The sequence below is a fragment of the Amaranthus tricolor genome, chromosome 10 (assembly GCF_026212465.1).
Source record: "Amaranthus tricolor cultivar Red isolate AtriRed21 chromosome 10, ASM2621246v1, whole genome shotgun sequence".
Taxonomy (NCBI): Eukaryota; Viridiplantae; Streptophyta; class Magnoliopsida; order Caryophyllales; family Amaranthaceae; genus Amaranthus; species Amaranthus tricolor.
The window spans coordinates 19,328,624-19,354,223 of record NC_080056.1 but is presented as its reverse complement, the minus strand read 5'-3'; the positions used below and the strand labels follow the sequence as shown (position 1 = coordinate 19,354,223).

At 38.2% G+C, this 25,600-nt stretch overlaps 1 protein-coding gene across 4 annotated transcripts; it reads left to right on the top strand.

Annotated features, from left to right (window-relative positions):
• The first annotated feature begins 211 nt into the window (after positions 1-211).
• Positions 212-23,221, top strand: LOC130825376 (uncharacterized). Of its 4 annotated transcripts, XM_057690566.1 has the most exons (5): positions 1,075-1,158; positions 1,321-1,478; positions 1,621-1,674; positions 1,915-1,975; positions 22,035-23,221. In XM_057690566.1, exons 1-5 carry the CDS (start codon positions 1,124-1,126, stop codon positions 22,075-22,077), a joined length of 351 nt encoding a protein of 116 aa, XP_057546549.1. In that variant the 5' UTR covers positions 1,075-1,123; the 3' UTR covers positions 22,078-23,221. The 4 variants fall into 4 exon arrangements, 1 of the variants encoding a protein (XP_057546549.1); XR_009046888.1 differs by lacking the exons at positions 1,075-1,158; positions 22,035-23,221 and adding an exon at positions 212-328 and having other exon boundaries at positions 1,321-1,674; positions 1,915-2,246; XR_009046886.1 differs by lacking the exons at positions 1,075-1,158; positions 22,035-23,221 and adding an exon at positions 486-957 and having other exon boundaries at positions 1,321-1,674; positions 1,915-2,228.
• The last annotated feature ends 2,379 nt before the right edge of the window (positions 23,222-25,600 follow it).

Genomic DNA, 25,600 nt, shown 5'->3' with positions numbered 1-25,600 from the left:
TATTACAATTGTACCATGTAGAATAAAAATAAAAATTAAATATAATGGTACCAAATGAAAAATCCTTTAAATAAAAGAGTAACTGCACCGATTTCGTATTGAATCGGTTCAAAATCGGCGCGAACTTGTGCCAATGGCACCGGTTCAGACCGGTGTGAATTTAAAAAAAGCGTGCTTTTTTCTTTTTCTTTCCTTCTAACACTCTTTTCCTCGTCTCTCTTCTCTCTCTCTTGCTCTCTCTCCTCACAGATTCTCTCTCCACGCTAGCTTCCCACCTTGAAAACTAACACTTCGCAGGCGCTGGCAGGTGTTATCTGCTCCTTACTAGGTTTTTCTCTCCCTTTTTTTTATTTTCGTATGATTTGGGTTTTGATTTCGATTTCATTGAGTTCTAGGGTTATAATTTTGGATTTTGTAATGTGGTTGCTGTGTTTGGGTTTGAGTTTGTATGTGAAATTTGATTTTGAGTTCGATTTCGTCCCTCTTGTTAGAAGATAATTAAGTTTTTTATTTTCGGAAACCACTTTTTGATTGTTCTTGTGATTTAGATATCTAGGTATGTTCACTTAGTTCAGATTATGGGTTTGATTGGGTTTTAGTAGCTGGAATCAGATCTAGGAGTATCTGAAATTGCATTAAAAAAAATATGTGCAATTACCATTTTTGATCCTAGAGAAACTTAAATTTTCTCATTTTGTAGTTATTGAATGCATTTGGAATCAGGAGATTTGTAAAGGAAGCAGGCTACAGTTTTGTGTTGCTTGTAATGAGATTGTAATGATTATATTCTCATGTTTGACATGGTTAAAGGTTATAATGCTTGAAATTTTAAATAGCCTGATGTATCACCTATAGGTTGAACATCTTTAGTCCTTTGAAATAGGCTCAATTTGGAAACAAGAATGCAGATAATTGAGGAGTTACTGGTTGCTATCAGTACAATTGAAAGTTTGAGAGGTAAGTCTTGGAATTTAGAAGGGTAGTAACCGTTCTGCTTCTATACTTATCTGTATAGCTAATACAATTTTTTCTTATGCTCGGAATTGTTGCCTCCCTTCTCCCTTTCTACTTTACTCTCCTTATTTTCACGATCCTTGCTTGCTTTTTTGGACTTTATGTAACAATGGTAAAGTTCTCTGGTTTTGTTTGGGCGATTAGGTATTTGAGATTTTGAATTAGTTGCTCAGAAAATAGTGGTTGATAATAATGCTTTAAATCATGTTCGCATGAGTTGTTCTTTATCATTCTTAAGTACGTACGTAGTTAGAAATGTTGGATTTTTTTTAGTCTTACTGATATGGGCTAAATTCGTACTTTTAGGTGCTACTATGGAACCATTTGGGTCTTTTGTGTCTCAGCTATTTTCTTGCTGGGGAGATCTAGATTTAAGCTATCCAATGGATTATACATTGCAGTTGCTGCCAGGCTGCACAAGCAGGCTTTATTAGTGGATGTACTTAAAGCATTATGGAGGGCAGGTTATTTCTATAAATCATACTTGATCATCTTCATGGGGCTGGAAATGTATTTCTAGCCACCCAAAGAGCTTTTATTTGCGTTTTTGAAGTCTTGCAGCTTCTTAAGTTCTTCTAAGATCACTGACATGTATGTCTTGATCAGACTTTGATGTACACCAACTCTTGATTTGTCAAGTGCACGTCGTCACTACAACAGGTATGAGCATTTCAATAATAGCATCTAAACATCAAGCTATACAATTGAGTTCTTCACCATTCTTGGAGGGTTCATTAGCTCTCTACTATGTCTTTTCTTCTTTATAGTGAGTTGGGGATTTATTTTTTCATTTGTTTGAGCTCGAGTTCTAATAATTCTATAAGGTATTTTGTCTTGCATGTGACTGAATTTTAGCTTGATTAGTAATTTGTGCTTTTGTTTGTTTGTTTTCTATTGCAGTTCGTTGTGAATCCAGAATAAAGGTAGAGAAATGCCGACTTTACTATCTTTGCCTCCGAGGGTAATAATCTTTCAACTGACCCATTTTGAAATTTTAGCTGCAAATATTGTGTTTTAGGTCAACAGAAATTTATTTTGGTTTGGGTACAATAAATATTTTGGTTTGAAAGCTCTAATGTCTCTATCGTTGTTTGCAAATATCCTATGTTATTAGGCTATAAGCAGAATCAATCTTTCTATTGTTTCCTTTTGTCTTTCTGTGATTACAATCTTAAACCTTATGTTTCCTTTATTGCAATAAATCATTGAAGATTCATCCTTGAGTTTTGATTGGATATTAGAACCTTGGTTGTCTTTGCTGATGTTAATAGTTTTATAGGCTTGTAAATAAGAACAGAAGACGGGAATGATATTTATATGTATGTTGCTATTTTAAATGAAGAAATTCATGATGATATAACTAATGCGACTGGTTGCTAACTCTGGAATTAGCTCCTTATATGTTGCTATTTTAAAATTGAATACATAATGCTTCTACACAAGGTGCCTTGACAGGTCGTGTTTTAGTTTTGCGAGCACGAGCTCTATGGCCTGCGAGGCTGCTACTGCAGCTGTCGCCTTGCCAAGGTTGCAACTATTGCAGCCCTGTCGAGGCTGCTGCTGCAGCTGGCCTAGAAAGGTTGCAGCTGCTGCTGCCCTGCAGAGGCTGCTGTTGCAGCTGCCTTGGCAAGACTGCAGCTGCTACTACTCTTCTGAGGCTGCTACCACTGTGTACCTCGCACCTCAAAGCACCTGTTATGCAAAGGGACTTTTCATTGTTCTATGTCTGTATGTTAGCTTAGTTTTTTATGCTTTGTATGGGTTGCCTTATGTTACCACCTCACTAATCAATTTTTTCTTTCAAATCCCAATTTAAGTTAACTTGGGTGTTCAATAAAATTTTCATTTATCATTTCAGAATTGTGTTTCTACTACTTATCCAAGTTTTTCTTTCGATTACGCCCACTACACGCTGCATTTCTCTTCTTTGCTTTTGCTTATGTATTGCTGTTCTGCTACTATGCTGCTGCTGTTCTGCTATTTTGGTCATTGTAACTAGGCTTGCTGATGTAAAATAAAGGGTTGAATATGGACTTTATCATGCAATGATTCTCGTTGCCTAACAACCTTAATCAATGGTGCATTCAAAGTCCTACAATACCTCCCAAACAAACACACAGACAACCCAAGTAGACCAAGAACGTAGTTCTTGATTTTCTGATGGGCCTGAATGATGCGCTTGGCCTGACTTATATCACTATCCAACAATTGATGTAATGCAAGGAAATGATAACCTTGATTACAAACTTCCGGCGAGAATCCAAGTTTCCACGTAACCCTTCAAACTCTCCGGTCAAGTTGTCCCACAACTTGATGAAGTTTACACAAAAACTTCACAAAATAGAAAAATAAACTTTGCTCTGAAAAATACCTCTCTTATTGATTCATTCAAACATGCTTGATTACATGAGAAACTAAGTATTTATAGAGTTTGTTATCTCAACTAGCCGTTACAAAGACTCCTAAATACACGTGGAGTTAGTTAGAAAAAAACAGAATACAACAAAGGCCAAACACTTGGACAAAAATAATGCCCTTTAATTTCTTCTGACCAGCCTTCCTTCTCCGTTCCATCTAGTCTTCCTGGTGGATTATTAGAGTGACTCAAGGGCCTCTATGTCTAGGTCCATGTAAAGAGATGCCGTCCCAACCTTTCCCTTGGTCCAGGCAGCCCTGGTCTGTGCTCAGATGGTCCGTCAAAGTCTGCTGGTCACCAGGTTCTCCTGTTGTTTTGTTCTTGCTGTCTGGGGGTTCTCTTGGGTCCCATGAGCTGGTTTCTGTGGGTTCTTTGCTTCCCTTAGCCTCCTTGAGTATTCCTTGCCTCCTTCCAGACATGTGGGCCTCATTATTGCTGTTCATTTGTTTATTTGGCGTCGATGTCAAACCATTGGTGCTTGTTCGATCCTGGGTGATCTTGGTGAGGTCTTTGTTGCTTGATGTTTTTACATCAACTCCTCCCCCTTGGATAAGAATTGTCCCCAATTCTTCGTCTTATTGGTGTAAGGTTAGATCTCCTATATTGAAGATAGGAGATATGTTATGCTCAGGGGGTAGTTGGATCTCAAAGGCATTATCTCCATACTTTTTCAGAACAGAGTATGGGCCTATGGCTCTGGGTTGGAGCTTGTTTTTTCTTAGGTGTGGGAATCTGTTTTTTCTGAGATATACCCATACTTGGTCTCCTTCCTTGATTGGTTGTCGTGCCTTTAAGTGTTTGTCTGCTTGCTTTTTGTATTTTCTGTTGGCTTCTTCCAAGTTGGCATGCACTTGTTGATGGATTGCTTCTATCTGTTGGATTAATTCCTCTGCTTCTACTTGCTTGCTGTCACAAAGAGGCAAATCAATTAGTGAAGTAGGAAGTAAAGGGTTAGTGCCATATACACACTCAAAAGGGGTGTGCTTTGTGGAACAGCTAGGAGCCCTGTTGTAAGCAAACTCAGCATAGCACAATTTCAAATCCCATTCCCTGATGTCCTTAGTCACCAAAGCCCTCAGTATAGTACCCAAAGTTCTGTTGGTCACTTCAGTCTGACCATCAGTTTGGGGGTGGTAGGCTGTACTAAACAACAGTTTAGTGCCTAGCATCCTCCACAACGTTTTCCAAAAATGACTCAAAAACTTGCTGTCTCGATCAGACACAATAGTTTTAGGAATACCATGTAACCTAACTACTTCAGCAAAATACAACTTGGCAATGTTTTGTGCATCATCTGTTTTATTGCAAGCTATGAAGTGTGACATTTTAGAAAACCTATCCACCACTACCATAATGGCATCTTTCCCTCTTCTAGTCTTAGGTAGGGCTACCATGAAATCCATGCTTACATGCTCCCATGGCCTTTGAGCTACAGGTAAGGGAAGGTATTCTCCCTTGTGAAAGGTCACCTTGGCCTTAAGGCAAGTCTCACACTTTAGCACATGTTTTCCCACTGTGCCAAGCATTTTTGGCCAAAAGAAATGCTTAGCTAACATGTCCAAGGTCTTCTTAATTCCATAATGCCCTGCTATGCTACCCTCATGCACTTCCTTTACTAAGATAGTTCTAAGGGGTATCTTGGGGATGCATAGCTTATTTCCTCTGAACAAGAACCCTTGGTGTATACTAAACAGGCCTTGTGGTGTGGTACTGCACAGCCTATATATGTCAGCAAAATCAGGGCATGTGGGGTACTGTTCTTTGATAAATTCAAATCCCAAAATTTTAGAACCTAATATCCCAAGCATGCTATACTTTCTACTTAATGCATCTGCAATGACATTGGTCTTTCCCACCTTATACCTAGCTGAAAAATCAAAAGTCTGCATGAATTCCACCCACCTAGCATGTCTACTACTTAACTTGTGTTGGCTATTTATGTATTTCAGGGCTTCATGGTCTGTGTGTAGCACAAAGGGCTGTATCCTTAGGTAATGGGACCAGTGATCAAAAGCTCTGATGATGGCATAGAATTCTTTGTCATAGGTGGAATAATTGAGTCTACTGTTATTTAGCTTTTCATTTTTGAGTCTTTTTCATTGTTTCTTTTTTTCATATTAATTCATTTTGAGTCTAGTTTTTGGTAAGCCTTTTTTTGTAGTCAGGAGGGTTGTGGAAAAAAAGATGCGCAAGTGTTTTTCACCAAAGGTCACAGAAATAATTCATACTGTAGGTGTGTAGTGAAATTTGATTTGTGATCAAACCACACAATATTTTTGCGTAATTTCAATTCTGAGTGTTTGTAGACATCTTTAGCTGTGTTGTCACCAATTTTCATCATCATTGGAGTTGGTTTGATTGGGTTCACAGTAGTGAAGGTCGAACACACAGATTCTGAATTTGTAGTGTTTGTTTCTGTTGATTTCTGTTTTGTGCACACCGAAATTCCAAAACCTCGTGTCTTTTCTTTTCTTTTTCTTTTCACCCTTTATTGAGTCTAGAAGATGACATTAACAAAGTTAAGCATGGACAAATGTGGAGCATTTGATAAACCAGAACATGAACAAGCCTTAGTTGTATTGGGCGTTAGTTCAGCAAACCATGGAGTATGTAGAATTGAGGACAATTCTTTTTCCAAGAAGGAGGAGTTGATGCAAATGCATCAAGTGTTAGGTTGCGGGACAAGGATGTTTTGGGAACAAGGAAGCACCTAGGAACAGCATCACGCACATGGACATGGGAACAACATGGAAATGGGAACAGCTCTTGGTTCAGAACAGGACAGCAGCAAACTAGCGACCAGGCCACCTTGCACGACACGTGGAGACCAAACCGGTGTATCCTTGACCTGGGTTAAAGTGGTAATGGAATCTTGGTACATGGAACTTCATGCCTTGGCCCAAGAACATCACTATGCATCATGGATAACCCACTGAAATGTGACGTGAAGGTCAGCCACTCAGCAGGTCATACAAATCAGAACAGAACAAAGTGTTCTGGCCAGCTGACCTAGCACGCGTTGTCTAGATCGTGTTTCATGGTATCTTGTGCCACCAAGGGTAGGAATGGAATCTCTACACTAGGAACTTGCTATCAAGGTCCTAAAACCACTCTAAAGATCCACGAGGAGGCCTAGAAGCTGAGCTGAAGGAGGGCTGCTCGACAATATGATAGTTCAGATTTGTTTAAGTGTTTTGCTTGTTTTATCTATTCTGTTTTGTCCACGTGTATTAAGTGCCTCATCTTGTAACGGCTAGTTTAGATGCAAAACTCTATAAATACATAGCCTCACCCATGTAATAGGACGTTCATGTATGTTGTCATGTGATCAATCAATAGAGAGGTATTTCAGAAATGGATTTTCTGTTTTCTTCTTCGAAGTTGGAGGCAACTTCATCAAAGGCTACGGAGTATCCTTTGATCCTTAGAGCGTTAAGAGTTGTGGAGCAACCTTGATACTTTAAGGAAACCTCGAGTGCAAGGTCTGGAAGGCTTTGTACATATCAGTTTAGAGTCGATCATAGAGGAGGGTCACAGGTGATCAACATCAGAAAATCAAGAACGGAGTTCTTGGTGCTGTTTGTGGTTGTTTCGTGTCCTTTGCATGGTCATTTGTAGTTTTTATGAGTTGCTTCCGCACAACTTTAATCCTTGCATAACCAAGGCCCTAATCAGCCCTTGATTACGCATCAAATTGGTATCAGAGCCATTTTGCGAAAGGGACAAGGTACGCACAGAAGGAACGTTTTTCAGTTCTGTCAGTTTTTGGGGTTTGAAACGTGATTGATTTGGAGGACTGTTTGATGTTATTTTTCAAAACTGTTTTTGCACCATATTCTTCATTGATTTGGTGAACTTTGGGCGTTGGAATTAATGGATTTGGTGGAGTAACGAAGGAGATATGCATTATTCTTCACAGTCTGCGCACAATTGATCAGTTCTGTGCATTGTGGTAAGTTGTCTTCGAAAACCTATCAAGATTCTTTCCTTTGGCCTTCATTTTCCGTCACATTATCAATCACTATCCTATAATCATTAAACCATATCATTTTTTCACTTTCTCTTACGTTTTATAGGTTTCTTGAGTAACCCATTCATTGTGTTGAATACAAAATACAGAATAGCTGAATTTTTTTTAGTCTTCTGTATTTTATTTTTTTCATCCTTCATTTTTGAGTCTTTTTCATTGTTTCTTTTTTTCATATTAATTCATTTTGAGTCTAGTTTTTGGTAAGCCTTTTTTTGTAGTCAGGAGGGTTGTGGAAAAAAAGATGCGCAAGTGTTTTTCACCAAAGGTCACAGAAATAATTCATACTGTAGGTGTGTAGTGAAATTTGATTTGTGATCAAACCACACAATATTTTTGCGTAATTTCAATTCTGAGTGTTTGTAGACATCTTTAGCTGTGTTGTCACCAATTTTCATCATCATTGGAGTTGGTTTGATTGGGTTCACAGTAGTGAAGGTCGAACACACAGATTCTGAATTTGTAGTGTTTGTTTCTGTTGATTTCTGTTTTGTGCACACCGAAATTCCAAAACCTCGTGTCTTTTCTTTTCTTTTTCTTTTCACCCTTTATTGAGTCTAGAAGATGACATTAACAAAGTTAAGCATGGACAAATGTGGAGCATTTGATAAACCAGAACATGAACAAGCCTTAGTTGTATTGGGCGTTAGTTCAGCAAACCATGGAGTATGTAGAATTGAGGACAATTCTTTTTCCAAGAAGGAGGAGTTGATGCAAATGCATCAAGTGTTAGGTTGCGGGACAAGGATGTTTTGGGAACAAGGAAGCACCTAGGAACAGCATCACGCACATGGACATGGGAACAACATGGAAATGGGAACAGCTCTTGGTTCAGAACAGGACAGCAGCAAACTAGCGACCAGGCCACCTTGCACGACACGTGGAGACCAAACCGGTGTATCCTTGACCTGGGTTAAAGTGGTAATGGAATCTTGGTACATGGAACTTCATGCCTTGGCCCAAGAACATCACTATGCATCATGGATAACCCACTGAAATGTGACGTGAAGGTCAGCCACTCAGCAGGTCATACAAATCAGAACAGAACAAAGTGTTCTGGCCAGCTGACCTAGCACGCGTTGTCTAGATCGTGTTTCATGGTATCTTGTGCCACCAAGGGTAGGAATGGAATCTCTACACTAGGAACTTGCTATCAAGGTCCTAAAACCACTCTAAAGATCCACGAGGAGGCCTAGAAGCTGAGCTGAAGGAGGGCTGCTCGACAATATGATAGTTCAGATTTGTTTAAGTGTTTTGCTTGTTTTATCTATTCTGTTTTGTCCACGTGTATTAAGTGCCTCATCTTGTAACGGCTAGTTTAGATGCAAAACTCTATAAATACATAGCCTCACCCATGTAATAGGACGTTCATGTATGTTGTCATGTGATCAATCAATAGAGAGGTATTTCAGAAATGGATTTTCTGTTTTCTTCTTCGAAGTTGGAGGCAACTTCATCAAAGGCTACGGAGTATCCTTTGATCCTTAGAGCGTTAAGAGTTGTGGAGCAACCTTGATACTTTAAGGAAACCTCGAGTGCAAGGTCTGGAAGGCTTTGTACATATCAGTTTAGAGTCGATCATAGAGGAGGGTCACAGGTGATCAACATCAGAAAATCAAGAACGGAGTTCTTGGTGCTGTTTGTGGTTGTTTCGTGTCCTTTGCATGGTCATTTGTAGTTTTTATGAGTTGCTTCCGCACAACTTTAATCCTTGCATAACCAAGGCCCTAATCAGCCCTTGATTACGCATCAAATTGGTATCAGAGCCATTTTGCGAAAGGGACAAGGTACGCACAGAAGGAACGTTTTTCAGTTCTGTCAGTTTTTGGGGTTTGAAACGTGATTGATTTGGAGGACTGTTTGATGTTATTTTTCAAAACTGTTTTTGCACCATATTCTTCATTGATTTGGTGAACTTTGGGCGTTGGAATTAATGGATTTGGTGGAGTAACGAAGGAGATATGCATTATTCTTCACAGTCTGCGCACAATTGATCAGTTCTGTGCATTGTGGTAAGTTGTCTTCGAAAACCTATCAAGATTCTTTCCTTTGGCCTTCATTTTCCGTCACATTATCAATCACTATCCTATAATCATTAAACCATATCATTTTTTCACTTTCTCTTACGTTTTATAGGTTTCTTGAGTAACCCATTCATTGTGTTGAATACAAAATACAGAATAGCTGAATTTTTTTTAGTCTTCTGTATTTTATTTTTTTCATCCTTCATTTTTGAGTCTTTTTCATTGTTTCTTTTTTTCATATTAATTCATTTTGAGTCTAGTTTTTGGTAAGCCTTTTTTTGTAGTCAGGAGGGTTGTGGAAAAAAAGATGCGCAAGTGTTTTTCACCAAAGGTCACAGAAATAATTCATACTGTAGGTGTGTAGTGAAATTTGATTTGTGATCAAACCACACAATATTTTTGCGTAATTTCAATTCTGAGTGTTTGTAGACATCTTTAGCTGTGTTGTCACCAATTTTCATCATCATTGGAGTTGGTTTGATTGGGTTCACAGTAGTGAAGGTCGAACACACAGATTCTGAATTTGTAGTGTTTGTTTCTGTTGATTTCTGTTTTGTGCACACCGAAATTCCAAAACCTCGTGTCTTTTCTTTTCTTTTTCTTTTCACCCTTTATTGAGTCTAGAAGATGACATTAACAAAGTTAAGCATGGACAAATGTGGAGCATTTGATAAACCAGAACATGAACAAGCCTTAGTTGTATTGGGCGTTAGTTCAGCAAACCATGGAGTATGTAGAATTGAGGACAATTCTTTTTCCAAGAAGGAGGAGTTGATGCAAATGCATCAAGTGTTAGGTTGCGGGACAAGGATGTTTTGGGAACAAGGAAGCACCTAGGAACAGCATCACGCACATGGACATGGGAACAACATGGAAATGGGAACAGCTCTTGGTTCAGAACAGGACAGCAGCAAACTAGCGACCAGGCCACCTTGCACGACACGTGGAGACCAAACCGGTGTATCCTTGACCTGGGTTAAAGTGGTAATGGAATCTTGGTACATGGAACTTCATGCCTTGGCCCAAGAACATCACTATGCATCATGGATAACCCACTGAAATGTGACGTGAAGGTCAGCCACTCAGCAGGTCATACAAATCAGAACAGAACAAAGTGTTCTGGCCAGCTGACCTAGCACGCGTTGTCTAGATCGTGTTTCATGGTATCTTGTGCCACCAAGGGTAGGAATGGAATCTCTACACTAGGAACTTGCTATCAAGGTCCTAAAACCACTCTAAAGATCCACGAGGAGGCCTAGAAGCTGAGCTGAAGGAGGGCTGCTCGACAATATGATAGTTCAGATTTGTTTAAGTGTTTTGCTTGTTTTATCTATTCTGTTTTGTCCACGTGTATTAAGTGCCTCATCTTGTAACGGCTAGTTTAGATGCAAAACTCTATAAATACATAGCCTCACCCATGTAATAGGACGTTCATGTATGTTGTCATGTGATCAATCAATAGAGAGGTATTTCAGAAATGGATTTTCTGTTTTCTTCTTCGAAGTTGGAGGCAACTTCATCAAAGGCTACGGAGTATCCTTTGATCCTTAGAGCGTTAAGAGTTGTGGAGCAACCTTGATACTTTAAGGAAACCTCGAGTGCAAGGTCTGGAAGGCTTTGTACATATCAGTTTAGAGTCGATCATAGAGGAGGGTCACAGGTGATCAACATCAGAAAATCAAGAACGGAGTTCTTGGTGCTGTTTGTGGTTGTTTCGTGTCCTTTGCATGGTCATTTGTAGTTTTTATGAGTTGCTTCCGCACAACTTTAATCCTTGCATAACCAAGGCCCTAATCAGCCCTTGATTACGCATCAAATTGGTATCAGAGCCATTTTGCGAAAGGGACAAGGTACGCACAGAAGGAACGTTTTTCAGTTCTGTCAGTTTTTGGGGTTTGAAACGTGATTGATTTGGAGGACTGTTTGATGTTATTTTTCAAAACTGTTTTTGCACCATATTCTTCATTGATTTGGTGAACTTTGGGCGTTGGAATTAATGGATTTGGTGGAGTAACGAAGGAGATATGCATTATTCTTCACAGTCTGCGCACAATTGATCAGTTCTGTGCATTGTGGTAAGTTGTCTTCGAAAACCTATCAAGATTCTTTCCTTTGGCCTTCATTTTCCGTCACATTATCAATCACTATCCTATAATCATTAAACCATATCATTTTTTCACTTTCTCTTACGTTTTATAGGTTTCTTGAGTAACCCATTCATTGTGTTGAATACAAAATACAGAATAGCTGAATTTTTTTTAGTCTTCTGTATTTTATTTTTTTCATCCTTCATTTTTGAGTCTTTTTCATTGTTTCTTTTTTTCATATTAATTCATTTTGAGTCTAGTTTTTGGTAAGCCTTTTTTTGTAGTCAGGAGGGTTGTGGAAAAAAAGATGCGCAAGTGTTTTTCACCAAAGGTCACAGAAATAATTCATACTGTAGGTGTGTAGTGAAATTTGATTTGTGATCAAACCACACAATATTTTTGCGTAATTTCAATTCTGAGTGTTTGTAGACATCTTTAGCTGTGTTGTCACCAATTTTCATCATCATTGGAGTTGGTTTGATTGGGTTCACAGTAGTGAAGGTCGAACACACAGATTCTGAATTTGTAGTGTTTGTTTCTGTTGATTTCTGTTTTGTGCACACCGAAATTCCAAAACCTCGTGTCTTTTCTTTTCTTTTTCTTTTCACCCTTTATTGAGTCTAGAAGATGACATTAACAAAGTTAAGCATGGACAAATGTGGAGCATTTGATAAACCAGAACATGAACAAGCCTTAGTTGTATTGGGCGTTAGTTCAGCAAACCATGGAGTATGTAGAATTGAGGACAATTCTTTTTCCAAGAAGGAGGAGTTGATGCAAATGCATCAAGTGTTAGGTTGCGGGACAAGGATGTTTTGGGAACAAGGAAGCACCTAGGAACAGCATCACGCACATGGACATGGGAACAACATGGAAATGGGAACAGCTCTTGGTTCAGAACAGGACAGCAGCAAACTAGCGACCAGGCCACCTTGCACGACACGTGGAGACCAAACCGGTGTATCCTTGACCTGGGTTAAAGTGGTAATGGAATCTTGGTACATGGAACTTCATGCCTTGGCCCAAGAACATCACTATGCATCATGGATAACCCACTGAAATGTGACGTGAAGGTCAGCCACTCAGCAGGTCATACAAATCAGAACAGAACAAAGTGTTCTGGCCAGCTGACCTAGCACGCGTTGTCTAGATCGTGTTTCATGGTATCTTGTGCCACCAAGGGTAGGAATGGAATCTCTACACTAGGAACTTGCTATCAAGGTCCTAAAACCACTCTAAAGATCCACGAGGAGGCCTAGAAGCTGAGCTGAAGGAGGGCTGCTCGACAATATGATAGTTCAGATTTGTTTAAGTGTTTTGCTTGTTTTATCTATTCTGTTTTGTCCACGTGTATTAAGTGCCTCATCTTGTAACGGCTAGTTTAGATGCAAAACTCTATAAATACATAGCCTCACCCATGTAATAGGACGTTCATGTATGTTGTCATGTGATCAATCAATAGAGAGGTATTTCAGAAATGGATTTTCTGTTTTCTTCTTCGAAGTTGGAGGCAACTTCATCAAAGGCTACGGAGTATCCTTTGATCCTTAGAGCGTTAAGAGTTGTGGAGCAACCTTGATACTTTAAGGAAACCTCGAGTGCAAGGTCTGGAAGGCTTTGTACATATCAGTTTAGAGTCGATCATAGAGGAGGGTCACAGGTGATCAACATCAGAAAATCAAGAACGGAGTTCTTGGTGCTGTTTGTGGTTGTTTCGTGTCCTTTGCATGGTCATTTGTAGTTTTTATGAGTTGCTTCCGCACAACTTTAATCCTTGCATAACCAAGGCCCTAATCAGCCCTTGATTACGCATCAAATTGGTATCAGAGCCATTTTGCGAAAGGGACAAGGTACGCACAGAAGGAACGTTTTTCAGTTCTGTCAGTTTTTGGGGTTTGAAACGTGATTGATTTGGAGGACTGTTTGATGTTATTTTTCAAAACTGTTTTTGCACCATATTCTTCATTGATTTGGTGAACTTTGGGCGTTGGAATTAATGGATTTGGTGGAGTAACGAAGGAGATATGCATTATTCTTCACAGTCTGCGCACAATTGATCAGTTCTGTGCATTGTGGTAAGTTGTCTTCGAAAACCTATCAAGATTCTTTCCTTTGGCCTTCATTTTCCGTCACATTATCAATCACTATCCTATAATCATTAAACCATATCATTTTTTCACTTTCTCTTACGTTTTATAGGTTTCTTGAGTAACCCATTCATTGTGTTGAATACAAAATACAGAATAGCTGAATTTTTTTTAGTCTTCTGTATTTTATTTTTTTCATCCTTCATTTTTGAGTCTTTTTCATTGTTTCTTTTTTTCATATTAATTCATTTTGAGTCTAGTTTTTGGTAAGCCTTTTTTTGTAGTCAGGAGGGTTGTGGAAAAAAAGATGCGCAAGTGTTTTTCACCAAAGGTCACAGAAATAATTCATACTGTAGGTGTGTAGTGAAATTTGATTTGTGATCAAACCACACAATATTTTTGCGTAATTTCAATTCTGAGTGTTTGTAGACATCTTTAGCTGTGTTGTCACCAATTTTCATCATCATTGGAGTTGGTTTGATTGGGTTCACAGTAGTGAAGGTCGAACACACAGATTCTGAATTTGTAGTGTTTGTTTCTGTTGATTTCTGTTTTGTGCACACCGAAATTCCAAAACCTCGTGTCTTTTCTTTTCTTTTTCTTTTCACCCTTTATTGAGTCTAGAAGATGACATTAACAAAGTTAAGCATGGACAAATGTGGAGCATTTGATAAACCAGAACATGAACAAGCCTTAGTTGTATTGGGCGTTAGTTCAGCAAACCATGGAGTATGTAGAATTGAGGACAATTCTTTTTCCAAGAAGGAGGAGTTGATGCAAATGCATCAAGTGTTAGGTTGCGGGACAAGGATGTTTTGGGAACAAGGAAGCACCTAGGAACAGCATCACGCACATGGACATGGGAACAACATGGAAATGGGAACAGCTCTTGGTTCAGAACAGGACAGCAGCAAACTAGCGACCAGGCCACCTTGCACGACACGTGGAGACCAAACCGGTGTATCCTTGACCTGGGTTAAAGTGGTAATGGAATCTTGGTACATGGAACTTCATGCCTTGGCCCAAGAACATCACTATGCATCATGGATAACCCACTGAAATGTGACGTGAAGGTCAGCCACTCAGCAGGTCATACAAATCAGAACAGAACAAAGTGTTCTGGCCAGCTGACCTAGCACGCGTTGTCTAGATCGTGTTTCATGGTATCTTGTGCCACCAAGGGTAGGAATGGAATCTCTACACTAGGAACTTGCTATCAAGGTCCTAAAACCACTCTAAAGATCCACGAGGAGGCCTAGAAGCTGAGCTGAAGGAGGGCTGCTCGACAATATGATAGTTCAGATTTGTTTAAGTGTTTTGCTTGTTTTATCTATTCTGTTTTGTCCACGTGTATTAAGTGCCTCATCTTGTAACGGCTAGTTTAGATGCAAAACTCTATAAATACATAGCCTCACCCATGTAATAGGACGTTCATGTATGTTGTCATGTGATCAATCAATAGAGAGGTATTTCAGAAATGGATTTTCTGTTTTCTTCTTCGAAGTTGGAGGCAACTTCATCAAAGGCTACGGAGTATCCTTTGATCCTTAGAGCGTTAAGAGTTGTGGAGCAACCTTGATACTTTAAGGAAACCTCGAGTGCAAGGTCTGGAAGGCTTTGTACATATCAGTTTAGAGTCGATCATAGAGGAGGGTCACAGGTGATCAACATCAGAAAATCAAGAACGGAGTTCTTGGTGCTGTTTGTGGTTGTTTCGTGTCCTTTGCATGGTCATTTGTAGTTTTTATGAGTTGCTTCCGCACAACTTTAATCCTTGCATAACCAAGGCCCTAATCAGCCCTTGATTACGCATCAAATTGGTATCAGAGCCATTTTGCGAAAGGGACAAGGTACGCACAGAAGGAACGTTTTTCAGTTCTGTCAGTTTTTGGGGTTTGAAACGTGATTGATTTGGAGGACTGTTTGATGTTATTTTTCAAAACTGTTTTTGCACCATATTCTTCATTGATTTGGTGAACTTTGGGCGTTGGAATTAATGGATTTGGTGGAGTAACGAAGGAGATATGCATTATTCTTCACAGTCTGCGCACAATTGATCAGTTCTGTGCATTGTGGTAAGTTGTCTTCGAAAACCTATCAAGATTCTTTCCTTTGGCCTTCATTTTCCGTCACATTATCAATCACTATCCTATAATCATTAAACCATATCATTTTTTCACTTTCTCTTACGTTTTATAGGTTTCTTGAGTAACCCATTCATTGTGTTGAATACAAAATACAGAATAGCTGAATTTTTTTTAGTCTTCTGTATTTTATTTTTTTCATCCTTCATTTTTGAGTCTTTTTCATTGTTTCTTTTTTTCATATTAATTCATTTTGAGTCTAGTTTTTGGTAAGCCTTTTTTTGTAGTCAGGAGGGTTGTGGAAAAAAAGATGCGCAAGTGTTTTTCACCAAAGGTCACAGAAATAATTCATACTGTAGGTGTGTAGTGAAATTTGATTTGTGATCAAACCACACAATATTTTTGCGTAATTTCAATTCTGAGTGTTTGTAGACATCTTTAGCTGTGTTGTCACCAATTTTCATCATCATTGGAGTTGGTTTGATTGGGTTCACAGTAGTGAAGGTCGAACACACAGATTCTGAATTTGTAGTGTTTGTTTCTGTTGATTTCTGTTTTGTGCACACCGAAATTCCAAAAGCTCGTGTCTTTTCTTTTCTTTTTCTTTTCACCCTTTATTGAGTCTAGAAGATGACATTAACAAAGTTAAGCATGAACAAATGTGGAGCATTTGATAAACCAGAACATGAACAAGCCTTAGTTGTATTGGGCGTTAGTTCAGCAAACCATGGAGTATGTAGAATTGAGGACAATTCTTTTTCCAAGAAGGAGGAGTTGATGCAAATGCATCAAGTGTTAGGTTGCGGGACAAGGATGTTTTGGGAACAAGGAAGCACCTAGGAACAGCATCACGCACATGGACATGGGAACAACATGGAAATGGGAACAGCTCTTGGTTCAGAACAGGACAGCAGCAAACTAGCGACCAGGCCACCTTGCACGACACGTGGAGACCAAACCGGTGTATCCTTGACCTGGGTTAAAGTGGTAATGGAATCTTGGTACATGGAACTTCATGCCTTGGCCCAAGAACATCACTATGCATCATGGATAACCCACTGAAATGTGACGTGAAGGTCAGCCACTCAGCAGGTCATACAAATCAGAACAGAACAAAGTGTTCTGGCCAGCTGACCTAGCACGCGTTGTCTAGATCGTGTTTCATGGTATCTTGTGCCACCAAGGGTAGGAATGGAATCTCTACACTAGGAACTTGCTATCAAGGTCCTAAAACCACTCTAAAGATCCACGAGGAGGCCTAGAAGCTGAGCTGAAGGAGGGCTGCTCGACAATATGATAGTTCAGATTTGTTTAAGTGTTTTGCTTGTTTTATCTATTCTGTTTTGTCCACGTGTATTAAGTGCCTCATCTTGTAACGGCTAGTTTAGATGCAAAACTCTATAAATACATAGCCTCACCCATGTAATAGGACGTTCATGTATGTTGTCATGTGATCAATCAATAGAGAGGTATTTCAGAAATGGATTTTCTGTTTTCTTCTTCGAAGTTGGAGGCAACTTCATCAAAGGCTACGGAGTATCCTTTGATCCTTAGAGCGTTAAGAGTTGTGGAGCAACCTTGATACTTTAAGGAAACCTCGAGTGCAAGGTCTGGAAGGCTTTGTACATATCAGTTTAGAGTCGATCATAGAGGAGGGTCACAGGTGATCAACATGAGAAAATCAAGAACGGAGTTCTTGGTGCTGTTTGTGGTTGTTTCGTGTTCTTTTCGTGGTCATTTGTAGTTTTCGTGAGTATTAATCAATAAAGCTTCTGCGCCACATTCATCCTTGCATAACCAAGGCCCTAATCAGCCCCGGTTACGCATCAGGACTGCACAGGGACTCAAACTCTCCCTCACATACCCTTTTTGCATCAGTTCTTCCACTTGTCTCTGCAGCTCTTGAGTTTCCTTAGGGTTGGTTCTATAGGCTGGTCTATTTGGCAAACTAGCTCCAGGAATCAAGTCAATTTGATGCTCTATGCCTCTCACAGGTGGCAAACCAGGGGGCAAATCAGTGGGGAAAACATCTTTGTATTGTTCCAGTAAGTCCTTCATATCAGGGGGTATGGGTGTGGGTTCCTGTACCTCTTTGGTTATCAAGATATATAATTCTTCATTTCCTTTTACTTCCTTCTCACACTCTCTCCTACTTATTAAATGGACAGGATCCTTAGCTACTGTAGAAGGCACAGCTCTGTGTGGAGGCAGGGGAATCAATTCCTTCTTTTTCCCATTGTGACTGAGGGTGTATGTGTTAGTGTATCCATTATGAGTGGTCTTTCTATCATATTGCCATGGTCTCCCCAGAAGTAAATGGCAAGCATCCATGTCCAGCACATCACAAAGGATCTCATCAGTATAGGTTCCCAAAGTCAAACTTATCAAGCATTGTTTACACACTACTCCACTTGCCTTATTATCTAACCATTTCATTTTGTATGGGTGTGGGTGGGGTTTAGTTTTCAGGTTCAGCTCACTTATCAACTGCTTACTAACACAATTGGATTCACTCCCACTGTCAATAATTAGATCACAAACCTTCCCTTGCACCTTGCACTTTGTCTGAAAAATATTCTCTCTTTGATCAGATTTTTTTGTGGATGGTGTTGTGTGAAAACTCCTTCTAATGATCAGGCTCACGTGTTCTTCCTCAGGTAAAATCTTCTCTAATTCCTCTCCTGTTTCTTCTTCTGTGTCCCCCTCAAATGGGCGCCTATTACCTTGTTCATCTTCCAAAAATGTGCCATCATCATCACTTAGATTGGGTGGGTCCAATACCTCATCTTGCCCATTTTTGGAAACCAAGATCTTCTTAGGGTTTGTATTTTGCCTAATATCATTCCATTCCATCATTGTGAAGGCCCTGGCATTAGGGCAGTCTCTTTGATAGTGCCCTCTCCCATTACATTTGAAACACACTATGTTTTTAAGGTTGGTGTTGGCTTCTATTCTGTTGCTAATAGGTTTTGGTCCAGTGCCTGGTGCCTCCCTCCTAGGTGCAGTTAAACTACTAGTGTTCCTAGGTGCATAGGTCCTGGTATTCCTTGTGTGGGCAGCAACAAACCTAAGGTTAAGCCTCTCAATCTCCTGGGCATACATGCTGGCTGAGTGTACCGTGAGGTCTGGTGTAATCCTCATTTGTCCTTTGATATCATCCCTCAAACCTGCAATAAACCTACTCACTCTCATGTCCTCAGGGTCATTCAGGTCACAAAGAACATAGATTCTCTCCCATTCATTGAGATACTCCTGTACTGTTCTACTCCCTTGTTTCATGGAGTTGAGCTGCACATATTGTTGTTGTTTGTGGTAGGATGGGATGTACTTTCTCCTCATGTTCTTCTTGAGTTTTCCCCAAGTATTGATCCTACCCTTCCCTTCCCTAAGTCTCTGTTTTTGTGTCCTTTCCAACCAAACTGCTGCCGACTTAATCAGCTTTACCTTTGCCAGCTTGAATTGATGGTCCAATGGAGTTTCCCTAAATTCAAAATACTGTTCCATCCTCCCTTCCCATTCCTGGTATTGGTCTGGGTCATGTGAAATTCCATCGAATTCAGGTATATCCACTTTGATTGTCCTATCTTCGTATGGTCGAGGATTAGGGTTTGGTGCTCTATCAATTTGGTTTTGTGTAATCACACCGGTCATCTCTTCTCTCAACTGACGCAAACTATTCTCCATCATGCTATGCATTCTTGCTTCTATTTCTCCCAATCTTTCCTCCATGGCCATATCCATTCGACTAGAGACAACTAGAATATCCAGAAATGCACAACAAAACGAATGCAACAATCGCAAATGCAAGAAATCAAAATGAGCGTAATGTTGTGTGCCTCGTGTCTGAATGTATGCAATCAATTGTTCAAAATTAAATGACAAATTAAAATCAAAAGGAAAGATTACTCCCTGTATATTATCGATTCACTGACGATGGATTACAATGAATCTAAAAAAAATCGCCCAGCGCCTTTTTCTTCAAAATGCCCAGAACAAAATGAAACCTCTTTCCTCAGACTGTTCCTTTGTACCCTTCTTTCCCAACTCGTAATCTAGGCTCTGATACCAAGTTGATGTAAAATAAAGGGTTGAATATGGACTTTATCATGCAATGATTCTCGTTGCCTAACAACCTTAATCAATGGTGCATTCAAAGTCCTACAATACCTCCCAAACAAACACACAGACAACCCAAGCAGACCAAGAACGTAGTTCTTGATTTTCTGATGGGCCTGAATGATGCGCTTGGCCTGACTTGTATCACTATCCTACAATTGATGTAATGCAAGGAAATGATAACCTTGATTACAAACTTCCGGCGAGAATCCAAGTTTCCACGTAACCCTTCAAACTCTCCGGTCAAGTTGTCCCACAACTTCATGAATTTTACACAAAAACTTCACAAAACAGAAAAATAAACTTTGCTCTGAAAAATACCTCTCTTATTGATTCATTCAAACATGCTTGATTACATGAGAAACTAAGTATTTATAGAGTTTGTTATCTCAACTAGCCGTTACAAAGACTCCTAAATACACGTGGAGTTAGTTAGAAAAAAACAGAATACAACAAAGGCCAAACACTTAGACAAAAATAATGCCCTTTAATTTCTTCTGACCAGCCTTCCTTCTCTGTTCCTTCTAGTCTTCCTGGTGGATTATTAGAGTGACTCGAGGGCCTCTATGTCTAGGTCCATGTAAAGAGATGCCGTCCCAACCTTTCCCTTGGTCCAGGCGGCCCTGGTCTGTGCTCAGATGGTCCGTCAAGGTCTGCTGGTCACCAGGTTCTCCTGTTGTTCTGTTCTTGCTGTCTGGGGGTTCTCTTGGGTCCCATGAGCTGGTTTTTGTGGGTTCTTTGCTTCCCTTAGCCTCCTTGAGTATTCCTTGCCTCCTTCAAGACATGTGGGCCTCATTATTGCTGTTCATTTGTTTATTTGGCGTCGATGTCAAACCATTGGTGCTTGTTCGATCCTGGGTGATCTTGGTGAGGTCTTTGTTGCTTGATGTTTTTACATCACTTGCTCATGAAGTTGCTGATAAACATGTTGCTGACCATGTTATAACAGGTGAATTATGGTTTAGACTCCTGTATGATGGGACAAATGTGCTATATTATTTTACCAAGGCTCATCATTCGTTAAATACTTCATTATTTTCTGCTCAACTCTTGCCATAAGTCTATAGGCTTCAATGTTTTAAATCAAATTGTAATATTACTGCTTGTATTAATGAAAATTATAAGCTTATACATATGTTAGTGTTTATATGTCAATTTAAATGAAAAAAATGCAAACTTTTTTTTTAAAAATTTTCTTAGGCATTGTTTGCACCGGTTTAAACTGGTGCGAATAACTTTTTTTAATTTTTGAAGGCATTATTCGCACCGTTTAATCGGTGCGAATAAATGTTATTCCCACCAGTTTTGAACCGGTGCAAATAATTTCACTTATTCGCACCCCTCAAATCTAACCGGTTCTAAATCGGTGCGAAAAGCCGGTTTTGAACCGGTATTCATTTAGATTTTTCTACTAGTGACCCTCGTCTAACTTTTATCATACGGAGTGTATATATATATATATATATATATATATATATATATATATATATATATATATATATATATATATATATATATATATATAATAATCAACCACAACTCTCTTTTATCACTACAATCAAGCATACCCCATTACCCAAAGTTACTTGAAGATCTAAGCAAATTTTCAATAATCAAGGTTCGAAATCCTTGTAAATTTTCTCTTTTTTTATTTTTTTTATTTTTGCTTTTTTGTTTATTTGGGTTTATTGTATGTCTGCTACTAAGTATGATTATGGATTTTTGGGTTACTTAAATCATATTCGTACTCCTGTTTGATACGATAGGATTAATTGCTGAAATATTATTAGATCAATTCATTTTATGTATTGTATTTCTGAATTGATTTTAGGTTTGTGTACAGTTTGTAAAAAAATTTAATTTCACTGAAATACTCGTATGTCATAGTCCTCATAGATATTTTATGATATAAATTAATATCGGTCATTCTATGGTGTAATTAGTTCTGTGTATATGTATTATAATAGTTATGAAATTAGATTGTCCTTTTTGTTGTTATTATATCAGTATTATGAATTTAGTTTTTTTTAATTTTTTTTTTTTGCTATTATTTCAAAATAATGAATTTTTACATGTTTATATATTTTTCTTTTCAAGAATGTTTATATATTTTTTCTGCTATAATTTAATATATTTTATACTTGTATTTTTTTTAATTTTGTTGCATATTATGCCATAGATGGAAGAAGATTGTAATGGTAGTTACCATGAGCCAAATATAGAAGATGACTACAGTGTTGATTCTTTGGTAATGACTTGGGATAAAATGAGGCAATTGGCTACTATCAAAATGATTTGTTTAGTTATATATGGATTATACATAACCCAAAAAAGGTTGATTCATAACCATATGCCATCTAGAGAAGAGACTATTGCACGAGAGATTGCAAGGAGAAACCTTTTTACATTTTATACAACTTTTAGAAGAAGTCGTCATTTTTACGTATGCTACTAGATACTTTTGCTCATTTATGTACCCTATTGTATACAAGGGGTCAATTGAATGACACACGTCATGCTAGTGTTGAAGAGCAAGTTGCAATATTTATTTATGCTATTGCTCATAACGTAAGAAATTGGGTTTCGCAAGATGCTTTTCGTCATTCTGGTGAGACCATAAGTAGATATTTTCATTGAGTTATGGAAGCTATCATTTCTTTAGAGAATGAATTTCTTATACAACCTGACGGAACATCTATTCCTTCGGAGATTATGAGCAACAATAGATTTACCCATATCTTAAGATAAATTATATGATTTAAGTAACTTTAATTATAATTGTACATAAAGATATAAAATATTGTGCAACTTTAATTTTATGTCAAAATTATATAGGAGCTATTGATGTACACATGTCCATGTCAAAATTTCTAATTCTAATGCACCAAGGTATCGTGGTAGAAAAAATTGGCCTACTCAAAATGTCTTGGCATCTTAAAATTTGATTTAAAGTTTACTTATGTGTTACCTCTTACCTGGATGGGTAGGAACAACATCAGATTCAAAAATAATTAAAGATGTATTAAATTGAGAAGATAGATTGCATACCTTTGAAGGTAATAGCGATAACTTAAGACAAACTTTGAGTTCATATAACATACTTCAATCATCTAATTTTTATGAGTTATTTTTAGGTAAGTATAATCTAGTTGATGTTGGTTTCATGCTCACTGCTGCGCTCTTAACCCCTTATAGGGTGTACGCTATCACCTAAAAGAGTACTCTATTTGTGAACTAAAAGATGCACAAAAACTTTTTAATCTTTGGCACGCGTCACCACGCAATGCTATAGAGAGAGCATTTGGGGTGTTAAAAAAAGGATTTACTATTATTGCAAGTTCAACTGAGCCACACTACACTTTTGATGCACAAAAAGATGTTTTCTTAGCATGTTGTACACTGCATAACTTTTTAATGAGTATTGATCCTGATGAGGAGCTTATTGCTGATGTTGATCGTGAGCTCTTAAATAGTAGGAGACGACTTAGGCACAATGCAATAGATGAGGATACCGAAGAAGGAAAAATTATTCGTGATAATATAGCTGCTAAATGTGGAAGGCCTATGTACTCTAGTTTGTTGTCTCGTATAATTAGATGACAAGGATTATCAAACTTGAATGTTAATGTATTTTTTTTTTATTAAGTGAGTTTAACTTATCAATGTCAACTATTTTTTAAATGATAGGAAATTTAAAAAATGCATACTTGTATGTTATTTTATTGCATTGTACGTGTAGGTTAACTAGATGGACATACCATCAAAAAAGAATGATCGAGGAGTCCAAATAAAATGGATCGAAAACATGGATGCACTTCTTATTGATTCACTACTTCACCAACAACAGATTGGTAATAGAATAAATGGTCAAGGGACTACTTCATTCTATGATTCATGGTCAAGGAATTCCGTTAAAAGCTCGAGCTTCCACTACTTCAGAAAGAGCACTTGTAGAATCGCCAAAAGACTATTAAATTTTTATTTTCATGATGCACATGATCTTATATGTTTAAGAATTCCAGTGGCTTTAGATAGGATTCTGAGAGCAAGCTATTTTTAGCAAAGTATGCCAAGCCTTGATTAAGGTGTTTTTACTCTTTTTAAAATAAAATTTAAGCATTATATTATTTTGAAATATTCACTATTAAATACATTGTATTAAATCACATATTATAGACTAAACCTGAAGCCCAAAAATGGATGACGACTCCTATTCCATTTTACGAGAAACTCATGGACCTTTATGCAGAAGATTGGGAAAATGGTGAAGGATCTCTAACAGAAAAAGAGAGAGCACTACGTCAAAGGAGTGACAACGGAAAAGATTTCCTACCAAATAACATTGAAGCTATCAATGACCTAGTAAGCGAAAATGAAATAATTCTAGAGGATTTTGGTTGTAATAATTCTCCAATGATGCAAAAATTAGGATCTTCAAGTGCTTTCAAAAGTGAGAGCAAGGAATAGTTCGTCTAAAGGTAGAAAAGAAAAGGAAGTCCAGAAGATGACTATGAGAACCAAGTTTTAAAGGAGGGACTCGATAGTAAGCCAAAAAAGAGATCAATTCAAAACGGCGTGATTGACACAAGTATGGAAAGAAGATCAATTAGTCAATCAGTTGGGAAAGAATTCCAAAAATACATAAGGAACACAAGGAAAGAAGAATAAACAGCAAAGATCTTCCCCTTTTGAATACATTCCGAAAATACTTGTAAAACCCTGGTATTCCCTAGGTATAAATAGCTGAGAATATATGTAATAGCTTCATTCATACATTAATACTTGAAGATATATGCAAGTTACTTACGAATTCTATGTCTTTTCTGATCAAGGAGCTTATCCTTACTCAGTATTGTCTCTTTAACTCTTATTCCTTTAGTTAATTTGCTCGTTCTTTATTGTGCTATTGTTCTTATTGTGATTGTTAATGCAGGGTTGATTGTTATTACCCCTCAAACCTTAAGCAAATTTGTAACATCTCGGAAAAACTCGGATCGTTAAAAGAGAGATTTTTATATTTTTAAAGAAAACCAAGCAGGACCCGAGTTAAACCAAGATGTCATAAAGGCACGAGAAAACAAAATTTTTAAAGTTAAAACTTACGGATCGAGTTCTACTAGAGTTATTGTAGATTAATTAGTGATATCGTAGTCTTAGCAGCGGATAAAAGATATGAAACCAAAATTCCAAGGAGTACATCTCGAGAGCGAAGTCGCCTCTTGAATAAATCCATTTCTAAAAAGCTAATAAAGTTCGAAATTAAAATCCTTCCGTACTCTATCTCTTTTATTCTTCAAATGTAATCCTCACTCCCCAGCCTGCAACTTAACTCACTGCTAGTTATTAACCCCGAAAGGAAAAACAACATCATCGCAAGATCGTTAAGATCAAAGGTACACGTCAGCAAAAACATTTCTTATAACATTAACATTATAGCATAAAGCACATTGGCAACTTACCATACGTCGGCTATAGTTCAATATTTACTTTTTAATAAATTTCAAATGATTCATTGAGTCAGTCAGCCATACTGCTGTAACTTTCCGGCCATACTGCCGAACCAAACCCCAAACTTTTGGAGTAAGACAATACATTAGGGGGAGCTAACCCCTAAGCAAGTCTCTACCATAGGCAACACGCCTTACTTCGGTGCCTATGGTTAAGTATGCATACCCTCGCGGTGGCTCATAATGCCCCCACAAACCGCGAGTAAAATCTTTCCACCAATCGACGTCATACTACGTC